Consider the following 20,035-nt stretch of genomic DNA (forward strand, 5'->3'; position numbering starts at 1 on the left):
CGCCCCACCTCCACCCCCCCCCCCCCCCCCCCTCCCCCCCCCCCCCCCCCCCACCCCCCCCCCCCCCCGCCGACCACCACCCCCGCCCCCCTCCCGCCCCCCACCCCCCCCCCCCCCCCCCGCACCACCTCCCCCCGGCCCCCACCCCGCTCCCCTCCCAGGCCCCCCACCCCCCCGGACCACCCTCCCCCCCGGCCCCCACCCCCGCTCCCCTCCCAGGCCCTTCCCGCACACAGCTCCAGTGGGGGGTGAGTGTGTCTGACACCTTTGCACAGAACACCCAATGGCTTTATGGGGTCTGTCGGCGGGAACCAAGTTACTGTGTGTGGCCGCGTCTCTCTGCAATAATCACTGATACAGCAGCGGCTCCGGCCACACTCCCTCTCCCTCCCTCCCTCTCCCTCCTCACTCCCTCACACACTCCCTCTCCCTCCCTCCTCACTCCCTCCCTCCCCCCTCACACACTCCCTCCCTCCCCCTCACTCCCTCCCTCTCCCTCCCTCCTCCTCACACCTCCCTCTCCTCCCTCCTCACTCCCTCACACACTCCCTCTCCCTCCCTCCTCACTCCCTCACACACTCCCTCTCCCTCCCTCCTCACTCCCTCTCCCTCTCCCTCCCTCCCTCCTCCACCTCCCTCTCCCTCCCTCCTCCTCCCTCCTCACTCCCTCTCCCTCCCTCCTCACTCCCTCACACACTCCCTCTCCCTCCCTCCTCACTCCCTCTCCCTCACTCCCTCTTTCCCTCCCTTCTCCCTCACACTCCCTCTCTCACACACTCTCTCCCTCTCACACCCTCTCACACACACTCCCCTTCTCTCTCGCACATTCTCACACTCATTCTCTCGCACTCGTTCTCACACTCACATTCTCTCACACACCCGTTCTCTCTCTCACACACACGCACACACTCGTGCTCACAGACACACGGAACATAATCTAAGTGGCAGCTGCTGTGGCCGCTGTTTGCCCACTGACCTGTGTGCTAAGGTGCCTCCAGCAGTCAATCCAGGAAGAGTAAACAGCTGCATAAGGGGGCAGGCTGCCAGCCAGCCTGCACACAATCACAATCATGTTTAGTGTCTTTCAGGCCGAGAGGACGTCTCAAACCTCTTCAGTTGTGAAATGACTGCGAATTTGTAGGTGAACATGCACAGCATTGGGAGGGGGGAGGGAGGGACAGACACGCTGTTTACCAAGGCTTGGGGACCCCAGAGTTGGGGTAACTGCTGGAGTCTAACCAGCTAAAACCACATAGACCATTGATATTGCTGCCCGGCAAGCTTCCCCACTGCTTATCCAGCTGGGACCATCCTGCCCGTTAGGGCTTTGGATGCAGCAGCTGAGTGGGAGGATTCCCTGCCCCCAGTGACTGGACTGCCCTTCCAGGTCCTGCCGACGAGCCGGGCTGTGCCGTCATCAGCAGTGAGTGCCCAGCAATACTGCAGACCTGCTTGGCTCAGGAACCAGACTACCGAGACTGCCACAAGTGCTGGCTCGATGCCGACATTCCATTGCCAGGCATGTCACCTGGAGCCAGTTCAGCATCACGACCACCCCCACTCCCCCACTCACTATTTGGTCATTCAACATCCGATCAGCACGGGTTTGAGCCCTGACCAGATGCATGTTCGGTACCAGCAGCTCCCTGCGAGCTCACAGTGAGCTCAGAGTGAGCAGCGCATCTCAGCAAGAAGTGCGTGAGAGCATTGCCACCAACTTCCTGATCACAGCTCGGGCTCATGTCCCTTCCCCACTGAGCGATGGTGCCCCCATTTGGAAGTGCAGAGTTGGAGCAGCAGCTGCTGATGTCTCTGCAGCCAATCCGGGTGGATTCCAGGCGCTGGACGTACAAATGGGTCACAAACTCGGATCCAGGTAACGCCCTCCAGCAGCTGTGACCCCCCACCCCAAGCCTCAGAGCTTCCTCCGCAGCTATCAGACGGGCATCTGCCTTCAGGAAGGTGAGAGGACCTTTATAGGGCGGCTGGTGAGGTGCCGGCCACCGTGATGTTCTACAGGTGCAAGTCCAATGCCATGGACCAGACTGACTCAGCAGCAGCTGCTCAATCCAGGTCCTCATGTGAGGGCCTTGGCAAATAGACTGCCCGGCCAACTCCACCTCCAGGGGCTCAGTGACAGAGAGCAGAGCTCTGATTGTATGATTGTACGAAACACACGGGTTGGGCCCAGATTAATGTCTCTGGAGAGAAACCTACCCACAGTTGTTGACGGCCATTAGATTGGAGACCAGCACAAAGGGGTAGGTCAGCATACTGGCGAAGAACTGCAGCCAAACACATTATCATCACAACAACATCACATACAATACAGCACTCAGTAACCAGCCCCCATCCCCTCTGCACCCTCACACACACACACCACAACCCCTCCCACACTCATCGTAACATCCCCACACACACCATAAACCCCCACCACACACACCATAAACTCCCCACACACACCGTAAACCCTCCCCACAAACCGTAACCCCCACCCCCACACAAACTGTAACCCCCCCCCACACACCGTAACCCACCACGCACACACCGTAATCCCCCACACACACACCGTAACCTCCCACACACACACCGTGACCTCCCACACACACACCGTGACCACCCCCACACACACCGTAACCCGCCCAACACACACCGTAACACACCCCACACACACCGTAACCACCAACATATACACCATAACCCTCCCCACACACCGTAACCCCCAACACACACCATAACGCCCCCCCACACACCGAACTCCCCCCACACACACCATAACCCCTCCACACATACCGTAAACACCCCCACACCGTAACCCCCCACACACCGTAACCCCTCCCCACACACCGTAACCCCCCACACCGTAACCCCCCACACACCGTAACCCCCAACACACACACCGTAACCCCCAACACACACTGTAAACCCCTCACACACCATAAACCTGCCCGACACACACCATAACCCCCCAACATACACTGTAACCCACTGATCTTGTATTGCGTAATGAAACCGGGGCTAATGAGTGATCTGGAAGTCCAGGTTCCTCCAGGGCCGTCACCAGAATACGATAGAATTTAACATTAAGTTGGGGAGTGAGATGTTGTTAATTCCGAAATGAGGATCTGAGACTGAAATCAAGCCAACTTTGCAGGTATGAGGGAGGATTCGGCTAAAATAGACTGGGAAAGTAAATTAAAAGATATGATGGTAGACAAGCAATGGCAAACGTTCAAAGATATATTAGATAATTCTCAGCGATCACATATTCCCTTGAGAAATAAAAATTCCTTGGGAAACGTGGTTCAACCATGGCTGAATAGAGAAGTTAAGGAAAGTATAAAATTAAAAGAAGAGACCTATAATACTGCTAAAAAGAACAGTAAATCTGAGCATTGAGAGGGCTTCAGAAACCAACACAGAATAACAAGGAAACCGATTAAGAAGGAGAAAATGGAATATGACGGTAAACTAGCTAGAGATATAAAGACAGATTGTAAGAGCATTTACAAGTATATATAATAATAATAATAATAATCCTTGCATTTGATATAGCGCTTTTCACGTCAGGAGGACGTCCCAAAGCGCTTCACAGAACACACTGTAAAGTGAATTGACTGTATATTTGTGGGCGAACGCGGCAGCCAATTGCGCACAGCAATGTCCCACAAACAGTCGTAGATTGAAAATGACCAATTTATTATTGTTTTTGGTTTTGGAGGATTATTATTAGGCTCTGTGTGGAGTAAGGAAACTTGCCCGAGGTTTCGCCCTCTGCCTGGAATTGAACTCAGGTCTCTCGCTTGCAAAGCGAGTGCTCTAACCACTGAGCTACAGGACTCCACAAAGAGGAAGAGATTAATAAAAGTAAATGTGGGTCCATTGCAGGCAGAGAGCGACAGGAGAAATTATAATGGGGAATAAAGAAATGGCAGAGTCACTAAACAAATACTTTGCTTCTGTCTTCACTTGGGAAGATACGAAAAGCTTACCAAAAATAGTGGGATGTTAGTGAGGAACTTAAAGAAGTAAAGTAAAAAAACTAGAGAAACTGATGGGACTAAAGACTGATAAATCCCCTGGACCTGATGGCCTGTATCCTGGGGTTTATAAAGCGATGGCTGCTGAGATAGTGAATGCCTTGCTTTTGATCTTCCAAAATTCTCTGGATTCTGGAACGGTTCCCATTGATTGGAAGATCACAAACGTAACACCACTATTTAAGAAGGGTGGGAGAGAAAAGATGGGGAACTATAGACCAGTTAGTCTGACATCAGTGGGAGAGAGAATTCTAGAATCCTTAATTAGGGACATCGTATTGGGATACTCAGAAGACCAGAACAAGATTAGACAGAGTCAACATGGCTTTACAAAAAGGAAGTCATGCTTAACAAACCTTTTAGAGTTTTTTGAGGATGTAACCAGCAGGTTAGAAAGGGGGAACCAGTAGATGTTCCATATTTAGATTTTCAGAAGGCATTCGACAAGGTGTCACATAAAAGGCTACTACACAAGATTAGGGACCATGGAATTAAAGGCAATATATTAGCATGGATTGAAGAATGGCTAACGGGAAGAAAATAAAGAGTAGGGATAAACGTGTCCTCAGATTGACGGGATGTGACGAGTGGAGTGCCACAAGGATCAGTGCTTGGGCCTCAACTATATACAATCCATATCAATGATCTAGACGAGGAAATAGAACTTAAGATATCTAAATTTGCGGATGATACAAAGCTCGGTGGGAGAGTAAGCTCTGTGGATGACACAAAACGATTGCAAAGGAATATAGATAGGCTAGGTGAATGGGCAAGAAGGTGGCAGATGAAATATAATGTGGGGTAGTGTGAAGTTATTCACCTGGGTTGTGAAAACAGAAAAGCGGATTATTTTCTAGAGGGGAGAGACTAGATAGTGTTAGTGCTCAGAGGGATTTGGTATCCTCGTACACCAGTCACAAAACGTTAGTATGCAGGTACAGCAAGCAACTAGGAAGCTAATGGCATGTTAGCTCTCATTGCAAACGGTTAGAATACAAGAGTAGAGACGTCTTGCTGCAACTGTATCGGGCCCTGTGAGACCACACCTAGAATATTGTGTGCAGTTTTGGTCTCCTTATTTAAGAAAGGACATCCTCGCCTTAGAGGGGGTGCAACGTAGATTCACTACGTTAGTGCCTGGGATGAGGGGGTTGACCTATGAGGAGAGGTTGAGTAAACTAGGCCTATACTCTCTAGAATATGGAAGAATTAGGCGTGATCTTATAGAAACATATAAGATTCTTATGGGACTTGACAGAGTAGCCGGTGTGAGACTGGTTTGCCTGGTAGGAGAATCTAGAACTAGGGGTCACAATCTTAAGAATAAGAGTCAGCCCTTTCGAACACAGTTGAGGAAACACTTCTTCACTCAGAGGGTAGTGATCTTATGGAATTCACATGCATATGAATATAGAGGAATTAGAGGTGATCTTATAGAAACATATCTTAAGGGTCTTGACAGAGTAGATGCCGTGAGGCTGTTTCCCCTGGTTGGAGAATCTAAAACTAGGGGTCATAGTCTGAAGATCAAGGGTCAGCCTTTTCGATCTGAGTTGAAACATTTCTTCACTCAGAGGGCAGTGGATTTGTGGAATTCTGTACCCCAGAGGCTGTGGATGCTCAGTCCTTGACCATATTCAAGACTGAGGTTGATAGATTTTTAAAAACTAAAGGTATTAAGAGATGTGGGGATAGGGCAGAGAAATGGAATTAGGTTAGAAGATCAGCCATGAACTTAATAAATGGCGGGGCACAGGCTCGAGGAGCTGTTATGACCTACTCCTGCTCCTATTTCTTTTGTTCTTATGTAACACCCCCACCTCCATACACCATAACCGTCCCCCACACACACACACCATAACACCCCCCCCCACACAGACATCATAACCCCCTCCACACAAACACACACAACCCGTCCTACCCCACACGTTAACACCCCCACACACATCATAAACCCCCCACCCCACATACACACAATACCCCCCACACATCCCAAAGTGCCCTGTGTACCCGAGCCCCTCTGTTCCTTTGGTTGAAGTAAGCTCCAGTCACTACACTTACCCCTGTGGCAGCCTGGGAGTAACTCTTCATCTCTGCCACGTGCAGGGTCTGTGGGAAGCAAAGCAAACAGTTAGTTTACAGCAGATACCGATCCCAGAAAAATCCCACAAAAGCCAAACTTTAGGTTGAATGGGAAAAGGAAAGGTGGTGGAGAGTTACTGAGAGCTCCCAACACCTCAACTACAGGCTTGGCCAGACGTGGGGAGAGAGAGAGAGAGAGATGCTGAGAGAGAGAGAGACATGGAGAGAAAGAGAGCAAGAGATGTGGAGAGAGAGCGAGTGGGACGTGGAGAGAGGGATGTGGAGAGGGACGCGGAGAGAGAGAGGGGGACGAGGTGAGAGAGAGAGACGTGGAGAGAGAGAGAGAGACATGGAGCGAGAGAGAGACGTGGAGCGAGAGAGAGACGTGGAGAGAGAGAGAGAGACGTGGAGAGAGACATGGAGAGAGAGAGAGACTTGGAGAGAAAGAGACGTAGAGAGAGAGACGTGGAAAGAGAGAGAGACATGGAGAGAGCAAGAGAGAGAAAGATGTGGAGAGAGAGAGATGTGGAGAGAGAGAGAGAGAGACGTGGAGAGAGAGAAAGACGTGGAGAGAGAGAGACGTGGAGAGAGAAACATGGACAGAGAGAGATGTGGAGAGAGACGTGGAGGGAGAGAGAGCAAGACACGTGGAGAGAGAGCGAGAGAGGGACGTGGAGAGAGAGAGAGGGGGACGTGGAGAGAGAGAGAGACGTGGAGAGAGAGAGAGACGTGGAGAGAGAGAGAGAGAGACGTGGAGAGAGAGACGTGGCGAGAGAGAGAAACATGGACAGAGAGACACGTGGAGGGAGAGAGAGAGAGCAAGAGACGTGGAGAGAGAGCGAGAGAGGGACGTGGAGAGAGAGAGAGAGAGAGGGACGTGGAGAAAGAGAGAGACGTGGAGAGAGAGAGAGGGACGTGGAGAGAGAGAGGGACGTGGAGAGAGAGACGTGGCGAGAGAGAGAAACATGGACAGAGAGAGACGTGGAGGGAGAGAGAGAGAGCAAGAGACGTGGAGAGAGAGCGAGAGAGGGACGTGGAGAGAGAGAGAGAGAGAGAGGGACGTGGAGAGAGAGAGAGAGGGACGTGGAGAGAGAGAGAGAGAGAGAGAGGGACGTGGAGAGAGAGCGAGAGAGAGAGACGGTCCCACTATCTTGCCCCCCCGTGTGCTGTCACTGTCATCGGGTGGCAGTCGGGCCACACACGGACCAGCAAACACGGCAGCAAAAGCACCGCGTTAAACAGTCCAAACTACACCCTTCTGCACAAACAGCTCCACCCGGCAGCCTGAGCTCAGGACCCGTGTCACCTCCACACTGTCATTGCAGCCGGGCCGGGCGTTGTTGACCACAGCTACACACGGCTTGGCTGCCAGCCTCTGGCATAGCCGCAACTGCTTAGCCCCAGCGCCGGGCAGCGAAGCAAAGCGAGCGAGGAAACAGCGGCAGCAAAGCTCACGGCTGGAGGTGCCGACGTTTAACCAGGTAAATACTCCGAGCCACCGATCCGCCCCGACAGCCCGGGGCTCCGGCTCTCACTGAAGGCAAAATACCGCGCCACCAGAAATCTGAAATAAAAACACAACCGGCAGCTCCCAGACCCACGTTCCTCTCTCCACAGATGGTCCTGACCTGCTGCGAGTTCCCAGCCACGCGTCAGGCTCTGCTCTACAGTGTAACTTACACTGGGGTCCAATGCGTACGTGTGAATGAGGTGAGCCAACAGGTTACACAGCCACAGCGAGAGCACGTCACCCAGCAACCGAGGGATCAGCCCACTGTTAACCAGAGTCAGAGTCAGGGAGACATTACACCGCACCCTGTCCTCCCCCGCACACCCCCACCTCACCCCCCCACACACCGTACCCACCCCATACACCGTACCCCACCCAATACCGTAACCCCCACTCACACACACCATACCCCCCCCATACACCGTATCCCCCCAACACACCGTAACCCCCTCCATATCGTAACCCCCACCCACACACACCGTACCTCCCCCACACACCGTAGCCCCCCACACACATCGTACCCCCCCCACACACACCATACCCCCCCCACAAACCATAACCCCCACCCACATACACCGTACCCCCCCCATACACCGTATCCCCCACACACACCGTACCCCCCCATACACCGTATCCCCCCCCCCCAACCACCCCACCAAACACACACACATACCGTAACCCCCCAACACACACACACCATACCCCCCCCACACACACACCGTACCCCACCCCACACACCGTACCCCCACACACACACCGTAGACCCCCACACACCCACACACCCAGTACCCCCACCACCACACACCGTACTCCCCCCACACACACACTGTATAACCCCCCCCCACACACCCACCGTACCCACCTTCACACACACCATACTCCCCCCACATACCATAACCCCCACCCCCACACCGTACGCGCCCCCATACACCGTACCCCCCACACACCCACACACACTGTACCCCCCCCCACACACCATAACGCCCCCACACCGTACCACCCCCCACACCCCCACCCACCGTAACCCCCACATACACCCACACACACCGTACCCCCCCACACACACACCCACACACACCATAACCCACCCACCCCACACACCGTTTCCTGCCCCCCACCTCCACACGCACACACCGTATCTCCCCCCCACACAACAACAACAAGATTCCATTTATAAAGCGCCTTTCACGTCAGGAGGACGTCCCAAGGCGCTGCACAGTTGGGTCAGGACCCGAGCAGCGGGGAAATGGTCAGGGGGAGGGGAGGGAAGGGAGGGAGCGAGGAGGGGGGAAATGGTCAGGGTGAGGGGAGGGAAGGGAGGGAGCGAGGAGGGGGGAAATGGTCAGGGTGAGGGGAGGGAAGGGAGGGAGCGAGGAGGGGGAAGAGAGTCGAGAAGGGAGCTGAAGGCTCGGTCAAAGAGAAAGGTTTTGAGACCGGCCTTGAAGGAGGAGTGGGAGGAAGCGGCGAAGGCACTGGGGGATGGAGTTCCAGAGCCTCGGGGCTGAGAGGCTGAAGGCCCGGCCACCGATGGTCGGGCGGTTGGGGCGGGGGACGTGGAGCAGACCGGAGCCGGAGGAACGGAGGGTACGGGCAGGTAGGTAGGGGGATAGTAGGTCAGAGAGGTAGGAGGGGGCGAGGCCGTGGATGGCCTTATAGGTGAGGATGAGGATCTTGAATTCGATCCTCTGGGGGATGGGGAGCCAGTGGAGGCGAGCGAGGGCGAGGGTGGGAGCGATGGTGAGGGTGGGAGTGAGGGCGAGGGTGGGAGTGATGTGGTCGCGGTGTCTGGTGCGGACAGTACACGAGCTGCAGAGTTCTGAATGACCTGCAGTGTGGAGGGAGGGCCGGGAAGGCCGACGAGGAGAGAGTTCCCATAGTCCAACCTTGAGGTGACAAAGGTGTGGACCAGTTTCAGCCGCGTGAGGGGTGAGGTAGTGCCGTAGTCTGGCGACATTCCGGTGGTGATGGAAGGCGGTGCCAGTTGTGGTGCGGATGTGAGGGAGAAAGGACAGCTCAGGGTCGAACAAAACGCCGAGGTTCCTGACTGGCTTTGAGAGGTGGAGAGTGCAGCCTTGGATGCTGATGGTGTCGGCGCCTGAGGTGCGGAGGCGCTGACATGAGCCAATGTGGAGGGCCTCGGTTTTTCGCACGTTGAGCTGAAGAAAGTTGTCTCTCGTCCAGGACTCGATGTCGGACAGACAGCTGTCAGGACATCGGGGGTCGTGGAGTTGAGGGTAGAGGAGGAAAGGTAGAGTTGGGTGTCATCCGCATACAAGTGGGAGTGAACCCCATGTCTGCGGATGATGTCACCACAGGGGGAGCATATAAAGGGTGAAGAGGAGGGGACCGAGGACAGAGCCCTGAGGGACACCGCATGAGACACTACGGGGGATGGAGGAGAAGCCGTTTGTGGAGACAAAGTGAAGACGGTGAGAAAGGTACGACCTAAACCACTCAAGGACAGTGCCTTGAAGGTTGAGGTGGGAGGACAAACGGTGGAGGAGGATAGAGTGGTCGACCGTATCGAATGCGGCCGATAGCTCGAGGAGGACGAGGAGGCAGAGGGAGCCCTGGTCACAGATGGTCAGGATGTCATTGGTGACCTTGACCAGGGCAGTTTCTGTGCTATGGGCAGCACCGAAACCCGACTGAAGGGGTTCGAAGAGTGAATGGGTGGAAAGGAAAGAGCGCAGTTGGGAGTGGGTGTGTCTGCTTGTTGTGGGGTTGGGCGGTGGATGTCTGCCTGTTGTGGGGTTGGTGGGGGGTGTCTGCCTGCTGTGGCATGGTGTCTGCCTGTTGTGGGGTGGGGGGGTGGTGTCTGCCTGTTGTGGGGTGGGGGGTGGTGTCTGCCTGTTGTGGGGTTGGTGGGGGGTGTCTGCCTGTTGTGGCATGGTGTCTGCCTGTTGTGGGGTTGGGGGTGTCTGCCTGTTGTGGGGTGGGGGGGTGGGGTCTGCCTGTTGTGGGGTGGGGGGTGGTGTCTGCCTGTTGTGGGGTTGGGGGTGGTGTCTGCCTGTTGTGGGGTGGGGACACACACACACCCACTCACACCATAAGCCGCCCCCCACACACACACCGTATCCCGCCCCCCCCACACACACACACACACACCCACCATAACCCGCTCCCCCCACACACACCGTATCCCCCCATAGGGGGCACACACGACTCTTGTGTTGGGGTGGGTTGGTAGGGGATATGTCCAGGGGGATGGGGTGGTGGGGTGAGGGGTTGTGTCTGGCTGGAGGAGGGGGAGTCTCTCTATTGTTACTTACGCAAAAAACCCGAGGAGCCCCTCCTCACGATAGATTGTTGCCACGGAATCAAATATCCCACTGTGTGAAAAAGAGATCAGTTACTACCCCCCACCCCACAACAGGCAGACACCCCCGCCCCCAACCCCACAACAGGCAGACACCAATCCCCCACCCCACAACAGGCAGACACCCCCGCCCCCAACCCCACAACAGGCAGACACCAATCCCCCACCCCACAACAGGCAGACACCCCGCCCCCAACCCCACAACAGGCAGACACCAATCCCCCACCCCACAACAGGCAGACACCCCGCCCCCAACCCCACAACAGGCAGACACCACACCCCCACCCCACAACAGGCAGACACCGCGCCCCCACCCCACAACAGGCAGACACCAATCCCCACCCCACAACAGGCAGACACCCCCACCCCCAACCCACAACAGGCAGACACCACCTGCCCACCCCACAACAGGCAGACACCCCTCACCAACCCCACAACAGGCAGACATCCACCACCCAACCCCACAACAAGCAGACACCCTCCACCCAACCCACAACAGGCAGACAACCCCCCAACACACAATAGGCAGATACCCCCCACCCCCAACAGGAGGATAGACACTGCCAGCCCCCACCAGACAGGTGTGGGAGTTGAGGGCCTGGGGGAGAGGGAGGGGAGCACTGACTTGTACTTGGATTCTCTTCCGATGAACTGCACCATACACCGTAATGTGATCACTGAAACACAGACACAGCAACTCAGCCAAGGGAGGGGGGGGGGGGCGTGCACAGGGCGAGTGGGGTGTGTGTGTGCACGGGGGAAGTGTTGGGGCATAAGGGTGGGCTGTGGGGGGAGTGGGTGGGGGCGTGGGGCAGTCTGTGTGGAGGGGGGGGGACGTGGGGATAGGGGTTGCAGTCTGAGGAGGATGGACGTACCGTGGAAGGGGTGCGTGATGACAGTGGCCGCTGAGCGAGCGATCATCTCTCGTGACGTCTGGGGACAAGAGGATCAAACAGCAGCTCAACATCTGATCTGTTCCCCCCCACACGCCCCCCTCACACACACCCCTCACACACACACCCTTCACAAATACCCACCTCACCCCTCACACACAGACCCCTCACACACATAACTCTCCCTCACACACGCAACTCTCCCTCACACACACACCCCTCACGCACACACAACTCTCTCACACATACACAAGCCCCCTCACACACACATACACCCCTCACATACAACTCTCCCTCACACACCCCTCACACACCCAACTCTCCCTCACACACACACACCTCTCACGCACACACATAACTCTCCCACACATACACAAGCCCCCTAACACACACACCCCCCTCACACACACCAACACATCACCCACCTCACATAGAACACCCCACAACATTCCACCAATCACATCCCCACCACAATCCCCACTCACGCGCACCAACACCCCCCACCCCCAACACCTCTCTCCCTCCCCCGGGACCCCCCCCGCAACCTGCCCCTCACCTCCAGCACCACGACCTCCAGGGACGAGGTTTGCTTCCTGCTGTCACCTGCTGACGTCTATGGACAAAAACTGAACGTTACTGACTGTCAACATAGCTTACACCCGCACTGGCCATCACACAACCTCAGCAGCACCCACTCACCTCAGCTTCCTCCTGGGCCTGATACACCTGCAACCACAGAGGGGGGGGGTGGGGGGAGAGGGTCAGTTGATTGTAATTGAGTATCAGAACAATATAAACAAACATGTCAGTGAGCTCCCTCTCCCACACCGCCACTGGAAAGGGCAGTGAGGTCAGCACAACCGGCAGTTTGCACACAGCCATCCCAAACAGCAGCCAAGAGGTGAATCACCAGTTCTATCTGGAGAATTGTTGCTCTCAACAACACGATCAATATCAAATGCAAGGTTTATTATTAATATACATGGTCTGTATCTGCACTATGTTAATAGACACACAGAAAATATATATTATAACTGCCAAAAGAGTTTCACATTGCAGAATTCTGAGCTAACCAGCCAAGGAGCAAGGACACCGGTGAAGGTCAGAGTCCTGTGTAGCTGTGTTTCAGGGGCTGAAGGTGAAGAGGTTGAGTGTAGGTGGCAAGTGTGATGGTGGAGAAAGAGCAGGGGAATTGGATTAGAGGAGTGAGCTTTAGAGGTGAGCAAGCACCAGCACAGGTATGATTGGCAGGGGAGGGGGAGCGAGCACCCTCCACGCCGGATGGCACCTCCAAGAGTCCTTCACAGTAACGGATCCCGGGGCCAAGCCAGGGGGAGGGGGGGGGGAAGGTGACCAAAGGCGCGGTCGAAAAAAAAGTCTTCAGCTGAGACCTGAAAGTGAGAAGAGAGGGGGCGAGGCGAAGGGAGTGAGGAAGGGAGTTCCAGCGCCTCGGGGTGCAATGGCTGAAGGTATGGCTGCTGATGGTGGATCGGAGGACGAGGAGCAGGTCAGACCCGGTGGAGCGAAGGCAACAGATGCTGTTGTGAGGAGAGAGGAGGTCAGAGAGGTCGGGGGTTGCAGAGGAGAGCAGGGATTTGAAGAAAAGGGTGAGGATCTTGAAGTGGATACTCTCTGGGATAGGCAGCCAGTGCAGTCTGGCCAGAACTGGGCTGATCGGGGAGCGGAGTTTGGTGCTGGTAAGAATGCATGCGGCAGAGTTTTGTGTGATTTGGATTTTATGGATGGTGGTGGATGGGCGACCGGCGAGGAGGGTGTTATAATAATAATAATAATCCTTGCATTTGATATAGCGCTTTTCACGTCTTCTAGACGGCTCAAAGCGCTTCACAAAATGTACTGTAAAGTGAATTGACTGTGTATTTGTGGGCGAAATGCGGCAGCCAATTGCGCACAGCAATGTCCCACAAACAGTCATGGATTGAAAGTGACCAATTTATTATTGTTTTTTGTTTTGGAGGTATTATTATTAGGCTCTGTGTGGAGTAAGGAAACTTGCCCGAGGTTTCGCCCTCTGCCTGGAATTGAACTCAGGTCTCTCACTTGCAAAGCGAGTGCTCTAACCACTGAGCTAGAGGACTCCTTAGCTCAGTGGTTCTGAGCTGGACTCCTACAGGACAGGAATAGTCCAGCCGAGAGGTGAGAAAGGCATGGACTAGGGTTTCAGCGGCTTTTGGAGAGAGTTATTGGCGGAGACGGCGATGCGTTGGAGGTGGAAGAAAGCAGTGCTGGTGAGGGACCGGATGTGGGGGAGGAAAGATAATTTGGGGTCAAACCTGAAGCCTGGGTTCCGTACGGGTTCGGAGAGTTTTAGGGGGAGGTCGAGTAGGTGGAGGAGGTGAGAACCATGCAATTTAAGACGTTAACGAGAGCCAAAAAGTATGGCTTCCGTCTTTCAACATTTAGCTGTAGGAAATTCACGCTCATCCTCCTGAGATCTGACGGGCCGCTGACAGAACATCAGGGGACTGGGGGTCACAAAGAGAGGTGGATAAATAGAGTTGGGTGTCGTCCGCGTACACGTGGAAATGTATCCCATGTCTGCGGATGACATCCCAAAAAGGGAACATAGATCAGAAAGAGGAGGGGGTCAAGGGTGGATCCTTGGGGTACCCGCAGGTAACTGGGTGAGAGCGGGAGGAGAAGCCGTTTGTGCAGATGTACTGCTGGCAGTTTGTGAGGTAGGACTCGAACCAGGCGAGTGCGGTCCCACTGAGGTGGATGACGGAGGAAAGGCGGTGGAGGAGGATGTATCGAACGCAGCAGAGAGGTCTAGGAGGACAAGGAGGCAGAGGGAGCCCTGGTCACAGATAGAGAGGATGTCGTTTGTGACTTTCACAAGCGCAGTCTCTGTACTGTGGGCAGAGTGGAAGCCGGACTGGAGGGGTTCAAAGAGGGAGTGGGAGGAGAGGTGTGCGCAAAGTTGATTTGCAACAATGTGTTCTACGACTTTTGCGAGGAAGAGCAGGTTTAAGATAGGGCGATAGTGGTTGGGGTTTGAGGGATCTAGGGTAGGTTTTTTGAGGAGCGGGGTGATGACAGCAGTTTTGAGGGGGCAGGGATTGATGATGTCAGCCAGTAGTGGACAGAGGAGGGGGAACTGGGTGACCAGCAAGTTGGTGGGGAGGGGGTCGAGGCAGGTGGTGGGTTTCATTAAGGTGATGGTGGGTGAGAGGGAAGAGGGAGAGATGGGGAGGAAGGAATGTAGAATGGGTGTCGTGGTAGGAGCAGATGATGGGGAGGGTGAGGGGGAGAGAGAGGGTGGTGGGTGACAAGGGCAGGTGGATGAGGCTGCCTGGCGGATGTTGTGTATTTTAGATGAAAAGAAGTCCATGACCTCCTCGCACTTGGCATTGATATGAAGATTGAGGAGGCCTGAGGGGGGCACGGAGGTAGTGGGTGGTGGAAAAAAGGATTTTAGGGTTGTGTTTAGCCTCCAAGATGATGTTGGAGTAGAAGGCCGTTTTTGCGCTGTCAAAGAACGGTGGTAGCTGTGGAGATGCTCGAGCCACAGTTGGCGGTGGACTGTCAGGCCAGTTTTCCCCATCTGCGCTCGAGCAGCCGGGTTTGGGTTTTTAGGGGCGGAGATGTTGTTGTACCGGGGGATCGGGTGGGTTTGGAGATGGTCCTGGATTTCAGGGGGACGAGGGAGTTGAAGGTGGAGGAGAGGCGATCATGGAGCAGCTGGACGGCTGCTTCAGGATCTCTGCGGGTGGAAGGCCAGAGGGATAGGATATTTGAGGATGTGAGGGCCTTTGTGAGGGTCTCAGGGGGTAGCCTTTTCCACGGCGATAGAGGTTGGTTGAGGGCTTGGTGGAGGAGAGAGGGATGAGGAAGTGGTCCGAGATGGCCTTGTTCATTATGCTAAGGTCGGAAATGTCAAGGTCGTGGGTGATAACAAGGTCGAGGGCATGACCACGATTGTGGGTCGGTGAGTTAATGTGAAGGGTGAGGTTTAGGGAGGAGAGGAGGGCAGTGAAGTCAGAAAAGCCCAGATATGATAGGGCGTGGGGGAGCGAGCATCAGCACTGGTATGATTGTAGGAGGGGAGGGGGAGCGAGCTCCAGCACAGACATAAGGAAAGAATAGGACTTAAGTAATTAAACACAAATCGTGAAGTTACTTAAATTGAAACAGCAACAAAATCACATTTGTAAAGCACTTTTCATGTCGGGAGGATGTCCTAAGCCGCTGGACTGTCAGTATTTCGGGCCCGAGCTGGTAGTCGGGGAGGGTGGAAGGTAGGGGGGACGCAGGGTGATCAAAAGTGCAGTCGAAGAGGAGGGCCTTGAAGGAGGCAAGGGAGGGGGTGAAGCTGAGGGACTGCGGGATGGAGTTCTAGAGGGTGGGGGGGGCAGAGTGGCAGAAGCCCCTCCCCGCCAGTGGTGGGGCGGGCAAGGCGGGGGACATGAAGCAGGCCTGGAGCCCGCTGAGTGGAGGTGATAGGATCACGGAGCCTGGTGTGGGAGAGGACACAGGCTGCAGAGTTCTGAATGATCTACAGCCTGTGGAGGGAGGAGTTGGAGGCCGACAAGAAATGTACTCAGCCATTCTTTCTGTCCCAGAACCTTACCTCCCTCCCTCCCAGCAAAGTCCCACGCTGCCTCTGTGAAGGTTTTCTTCATTGACTAGATGCTGGCTGTAGAGAGTGCCTTTGAGCTGTGCCCGGTTGCAATCACCAGTCAGCTCCTGGCTACTGTTCTAAACGCCAATGTCAAATGTCCCAGCCTAATGGCAGCACGTCAGTGCCAGCACACGCCACATGGTCACATGTACCGTCAAGCAGTATATGTCTGTGCTGAACCCTCACCCCAGAGTGGGAGAGAGTAACACAGAGAGTGCGCTGGGAGCAGTGACTCACCTCTCTCTTCTGGGAGAGCTGAAAAGTGAAAGTGGTTGAGTTGAACCGTGAGAACCCTGTAGAGATAAGGATTGGGCCGAGGCAGCCATTTTGTGGCTTTGTTTCCCTGTGGTTGAGCTCCACAGTTACAGGGCGTGTGAATCTGACACTCAATCACATGTAATAATAATAATAATCCTTGCATTTGATATAGCGCTTTTCACGTCAGGAGGACGTCCCAAAGCGCTTCACAGAACACACTGTAAAGTGAATTGACTATATTTGTGGGCGAACGCGGCAGCCAATTGCGCACAGCAATGTCCCACAAACAGTCGTAGATTGAAAATGACCAATTTATTATTGTTTTGTTTTTGGAGGATTATTATAATGTATAATTAAGATGGAGACACTGAGCACACACACATGGCCAGACCTCAGCTTTGCTCTGTGTGATTTCCAGGCAGTTGGGTGGGGGGGACGGGGGGCAGGGGATCACTAAGCTGCAGCTTTGTATCTTCATCTTAGGCATTCCTCTGACTCGTGCAACCTCAACCATAGCCTCCATCTTCCTTCCTGTGAAGTGAGGAAAGCTGAGGCAGCCTGTTTGTGCCTCTTCTGTACAGTACCTGCGCTGTGCCAGTGCTAAGCTGTGCCAATCCTGAGCTGTACCTGTGCTGAGCTGTGCCAGTGCTCATTTGTGCTATACTTTACCGGTCCTGGCTGCTCAGACACCTTGTTTGCTCCACTCACTGATGGTGGAGGCGTTGGGGAAATGGCTGGACAGATGGACTTGTTGTCCTTACACAGCTGCCTGGTGTAGGAATAGTGTGTCCATTTGGTGTGGCACAGGCACTCGGCAAGTTCTTGGTCACACTGACAGGACATTCTTGTGCAGACTTAGCAGAATATGCTGTAAAGTGAATTGACTGTATATTTGTGGGCGAAACACGGCAGCCCAATTGCGCACAGCAATGAACCACAAACAGTGTCTGTGCCCGCTGCCACTTCTACATGTACAGACTCCACTTGACCTGGTTGTGGCAGCCGAGTGTCTCATGAGTGGGTAGTAACAGCAGTCGTCCACCTGGTCCAGGGGTTTGCTGTCCCCTCCGGAGCCACACTGACAGCCATAGTTGTTCAGCCTGAGCAGCAGCACCTGCAGCCTGGCGTGGTAACACCACAGCGTGAGGAGTAGGTCCAGCAATGCTTGTCTCCCCCTCCGGGCTGTACCACGGAGCAGCACGTCACAGCAACCAGCAGCACCATCGTGACGACGTTCGTCATCTCCCCGCTGTTGGTGTTTCTCTTTGCTGCTTTTATAATAATAATAATCCTTGCATTTGATATAGCCCCTTATTACGTCTTCTCAACGTCTCAAAGCGCTTCACAGAATATGCTGTAAAGTGAATTGACTGTATATTTGTGGGTGAAACACGGCAGCCAATTGCGCACAGCAATGTCCCACAAACAGTTGTGGATTGAGAATGACCATTTTATTATTGTTTTGTTTTTGGAGGAATTATTATTCGGAGTGTGGAGTGAGGAAACTTGCCCAAGGTTTCGCCCTGCCGGGAATTGAACCCAGGTGTCTCGCTTGCAAGGCGAGTGCTCTGACCACTGAGCTACAGGACTCCGCATTTCTCTTTTCTGTTACATTATCAGATTGCCTGCTCCTCCTTCCCACCCAATGCTGCTACAAGGTTATTTACTGAACATGTACATATTCCAAGAGTTTTAATAACGTTTGAATTCGCTGAGGGTTGGATTTGGGCTGGGGGCCAAGGGAAAATGGCTGAAGGCACCATCAAGAGGAAGTTGATACGGAGGAGGTGATGGGAGGCAGAGAGACTCCGGGATGGAGTTCCAGAGGGTGAGGGCTGAAGGCCTGGCTGAGGATGGTGGGCAGGGTGAGGGGCACGGAGCAGGCCAGTGCTTAGAAACAATTTAGAAGGTCACAGAGGTGGAGGTGAGCAAGACTGCGGGGGGCTTTGAAAGTGAGGCCGAGGATTGTAAACTCTGTCCTCTGGGGGACGGGGAGCCAGTGGAGCCGAGTTATCAATACCCAGCTGTCACTAACCTGTTGAGATAATTGATGGCCAGGGAGCAGACACTGGTCTTGCCTCTCACTGTTTCTCACAGTCTCCTGACCCAGTCCTGGCTTCTCAGACAGTGTTGCTGAGGCAGACTGTGGCGTGAGGCTGTGCTTCTCACTACAGTGTGAACCTGCCTGTGTAGCTCCCTGCTCTGCTGGTAATAATAATAATAATAATCCTTGTATTTGATACAGCACTTATCACGTTTTCGAGACGTCTCAAAGCCCTTCACAGAAAATACTGTAAAGCATAGCAATTGTATATTTTGTGGGCGAACGCGGCAGCCAATTGCGCACATCAGTGTCCCACAAACAGTCGTGGATTGTGTGACCAAATTATTATTATTTAAAATATTTTTTTGAAGAAATTATTACCCCCAGGAAGCTATTTGGCAATCAACTAACAGGCAGGTGTGATGACCTGGCTGTGGGCTGGGTGGTTCAGGCTGGTTACTGTAACGAGGCTATGATTATGGGTGACTGATGTCTCGCCTTTGGGCACCTTCCATTTCTAAACCACTTTCCTGTGGTTTGTGTTCAGGATTCTTAGATGCTTTCTGTATGTTTCTTTTTTGTGTAGGTATTTCCTCATTGCTGTATCCCTCTCTATCAAGCAGCATGAGCGAGGCACGGTGGGGGCTCTGGGTGTGGGTGGGGCGGAGGGTGGGGGGTGGGGAAAGAGAAGGGGAGATGACCGTTATCTGCTTTTTGTACTCTCAGGTGGGACATGAGCCGCTGTCTCCCATGCTCGGCCGTAATCTCTTCAGAACCCCTGTGTACCAGCTGCCAGGACTCTTTGCCTACGGTGGGTTCATATGGGGGACTGACTAGGCGTCGGTGAATGGGGGGGAGTGACGGGGTCAGGGGTGTGTGGCAGAGTGATGGAGTCGGGTGGGGATGGTGCCAGAGTGATGGATTCGGGTGGCAGAGTGACGGGGTCGGGGGGTGGCAGAGTGACGGGGTCGGGGGGGTGGCAGAGTGACGGGGTCGGGGGGTGGCAGAGTGACGGGGTCGGGGGGTGGCAGAGTGACGGGGTCGGGGGGGTGCGGAGTGACGGGGTCGGGGGGGGGGGGGGGTGTGGGGGAAAGACGGGTGAGTAACTGTTGACGTCTGTGTCATGCAGCCAAGCACATCGTGGCTATTGATGGGAAGATGGGTTTGTTTCGAGGCCTGACCCCCCGGTTGTGCGCAGGAGCTGTGGGCACCGTCGTACACAGTAAAGTGCTACAGGTACACAGTGC

At 54.4% G+C, this 20,035-nt stretch overlaps 1 protein-coding gene, 1 long non-coding RNA gene and 1 other non-coding gene across 3 annotated transcripts; 1 reads left to right on the forward strand and 2 right to left on the reverse strand.

The window, feature by feature from the left end:
* Positions 1 to 253: 253 nt before the first annotated feature.
* LOC121852736 lies at positions 254 to 376 on the reverse strand. The gene has a single exon (XR_006086229.1).
* A 600-nt stretch (positions 377 to 976) lies between these two features.
* On the reverse strand, positions 977 to 12,570 carry mtch2 (mitochondrial carrier homolog 2; the record flags this gene model as incomplete). The annotated part of the gene is given in 9 exon segments (XM_042346625.1): positions 977 to 1,052; positions 2,218 to 2,285; positions 6,102 to 6,149; positions 7,803 to 7,896; positions 10,905 to 10,964; positions 11,577 to 11,628; positions 11,827 to 11,884; positions 12,401 to 12,457; positions 12,544 to 12,570. Coding segments are annotated over 9 exon segments (540 nt in total), but the record flags the coding sequence as incomplete, so codon positions are not given.
* A 138-nt stretch (positions 12,571 to 12,708) lies between these two features.
* LOC121852735 lies at positions 12,709 to 20,029 on the forward strand. Its single transcript, XR_006086228.1, has 3 exons — positions 12,709 to 12,745; positions 19,515 to 19,599; positions 19,918 to 20,029. It is a non-coding gene; the product is annotated as an uncharacterized LOC121852735 (long non-coding RNA).
* Positions 20,030 to 20,035: the final 6 nt, after the last annotated feature.

Source organism: Callorhinchus milii, unplaced genomic scaffold, assembly GCF_018977255.1.
Source record: "Callorhinchus milii isolate IMCB2004 unplaced genomic scaffold, IMCB_Cmil_1.0 Scaffold1170, whole genome shotgun sequence".
Classification (NCBI taxonomy): domain Eukaryota; kingdom Metazoa; phylum Chordata; class Chondrichthyes; order Chimaeriformes; family Callorhinchidae; genus Callorhinchus; species Callorhinchus milii.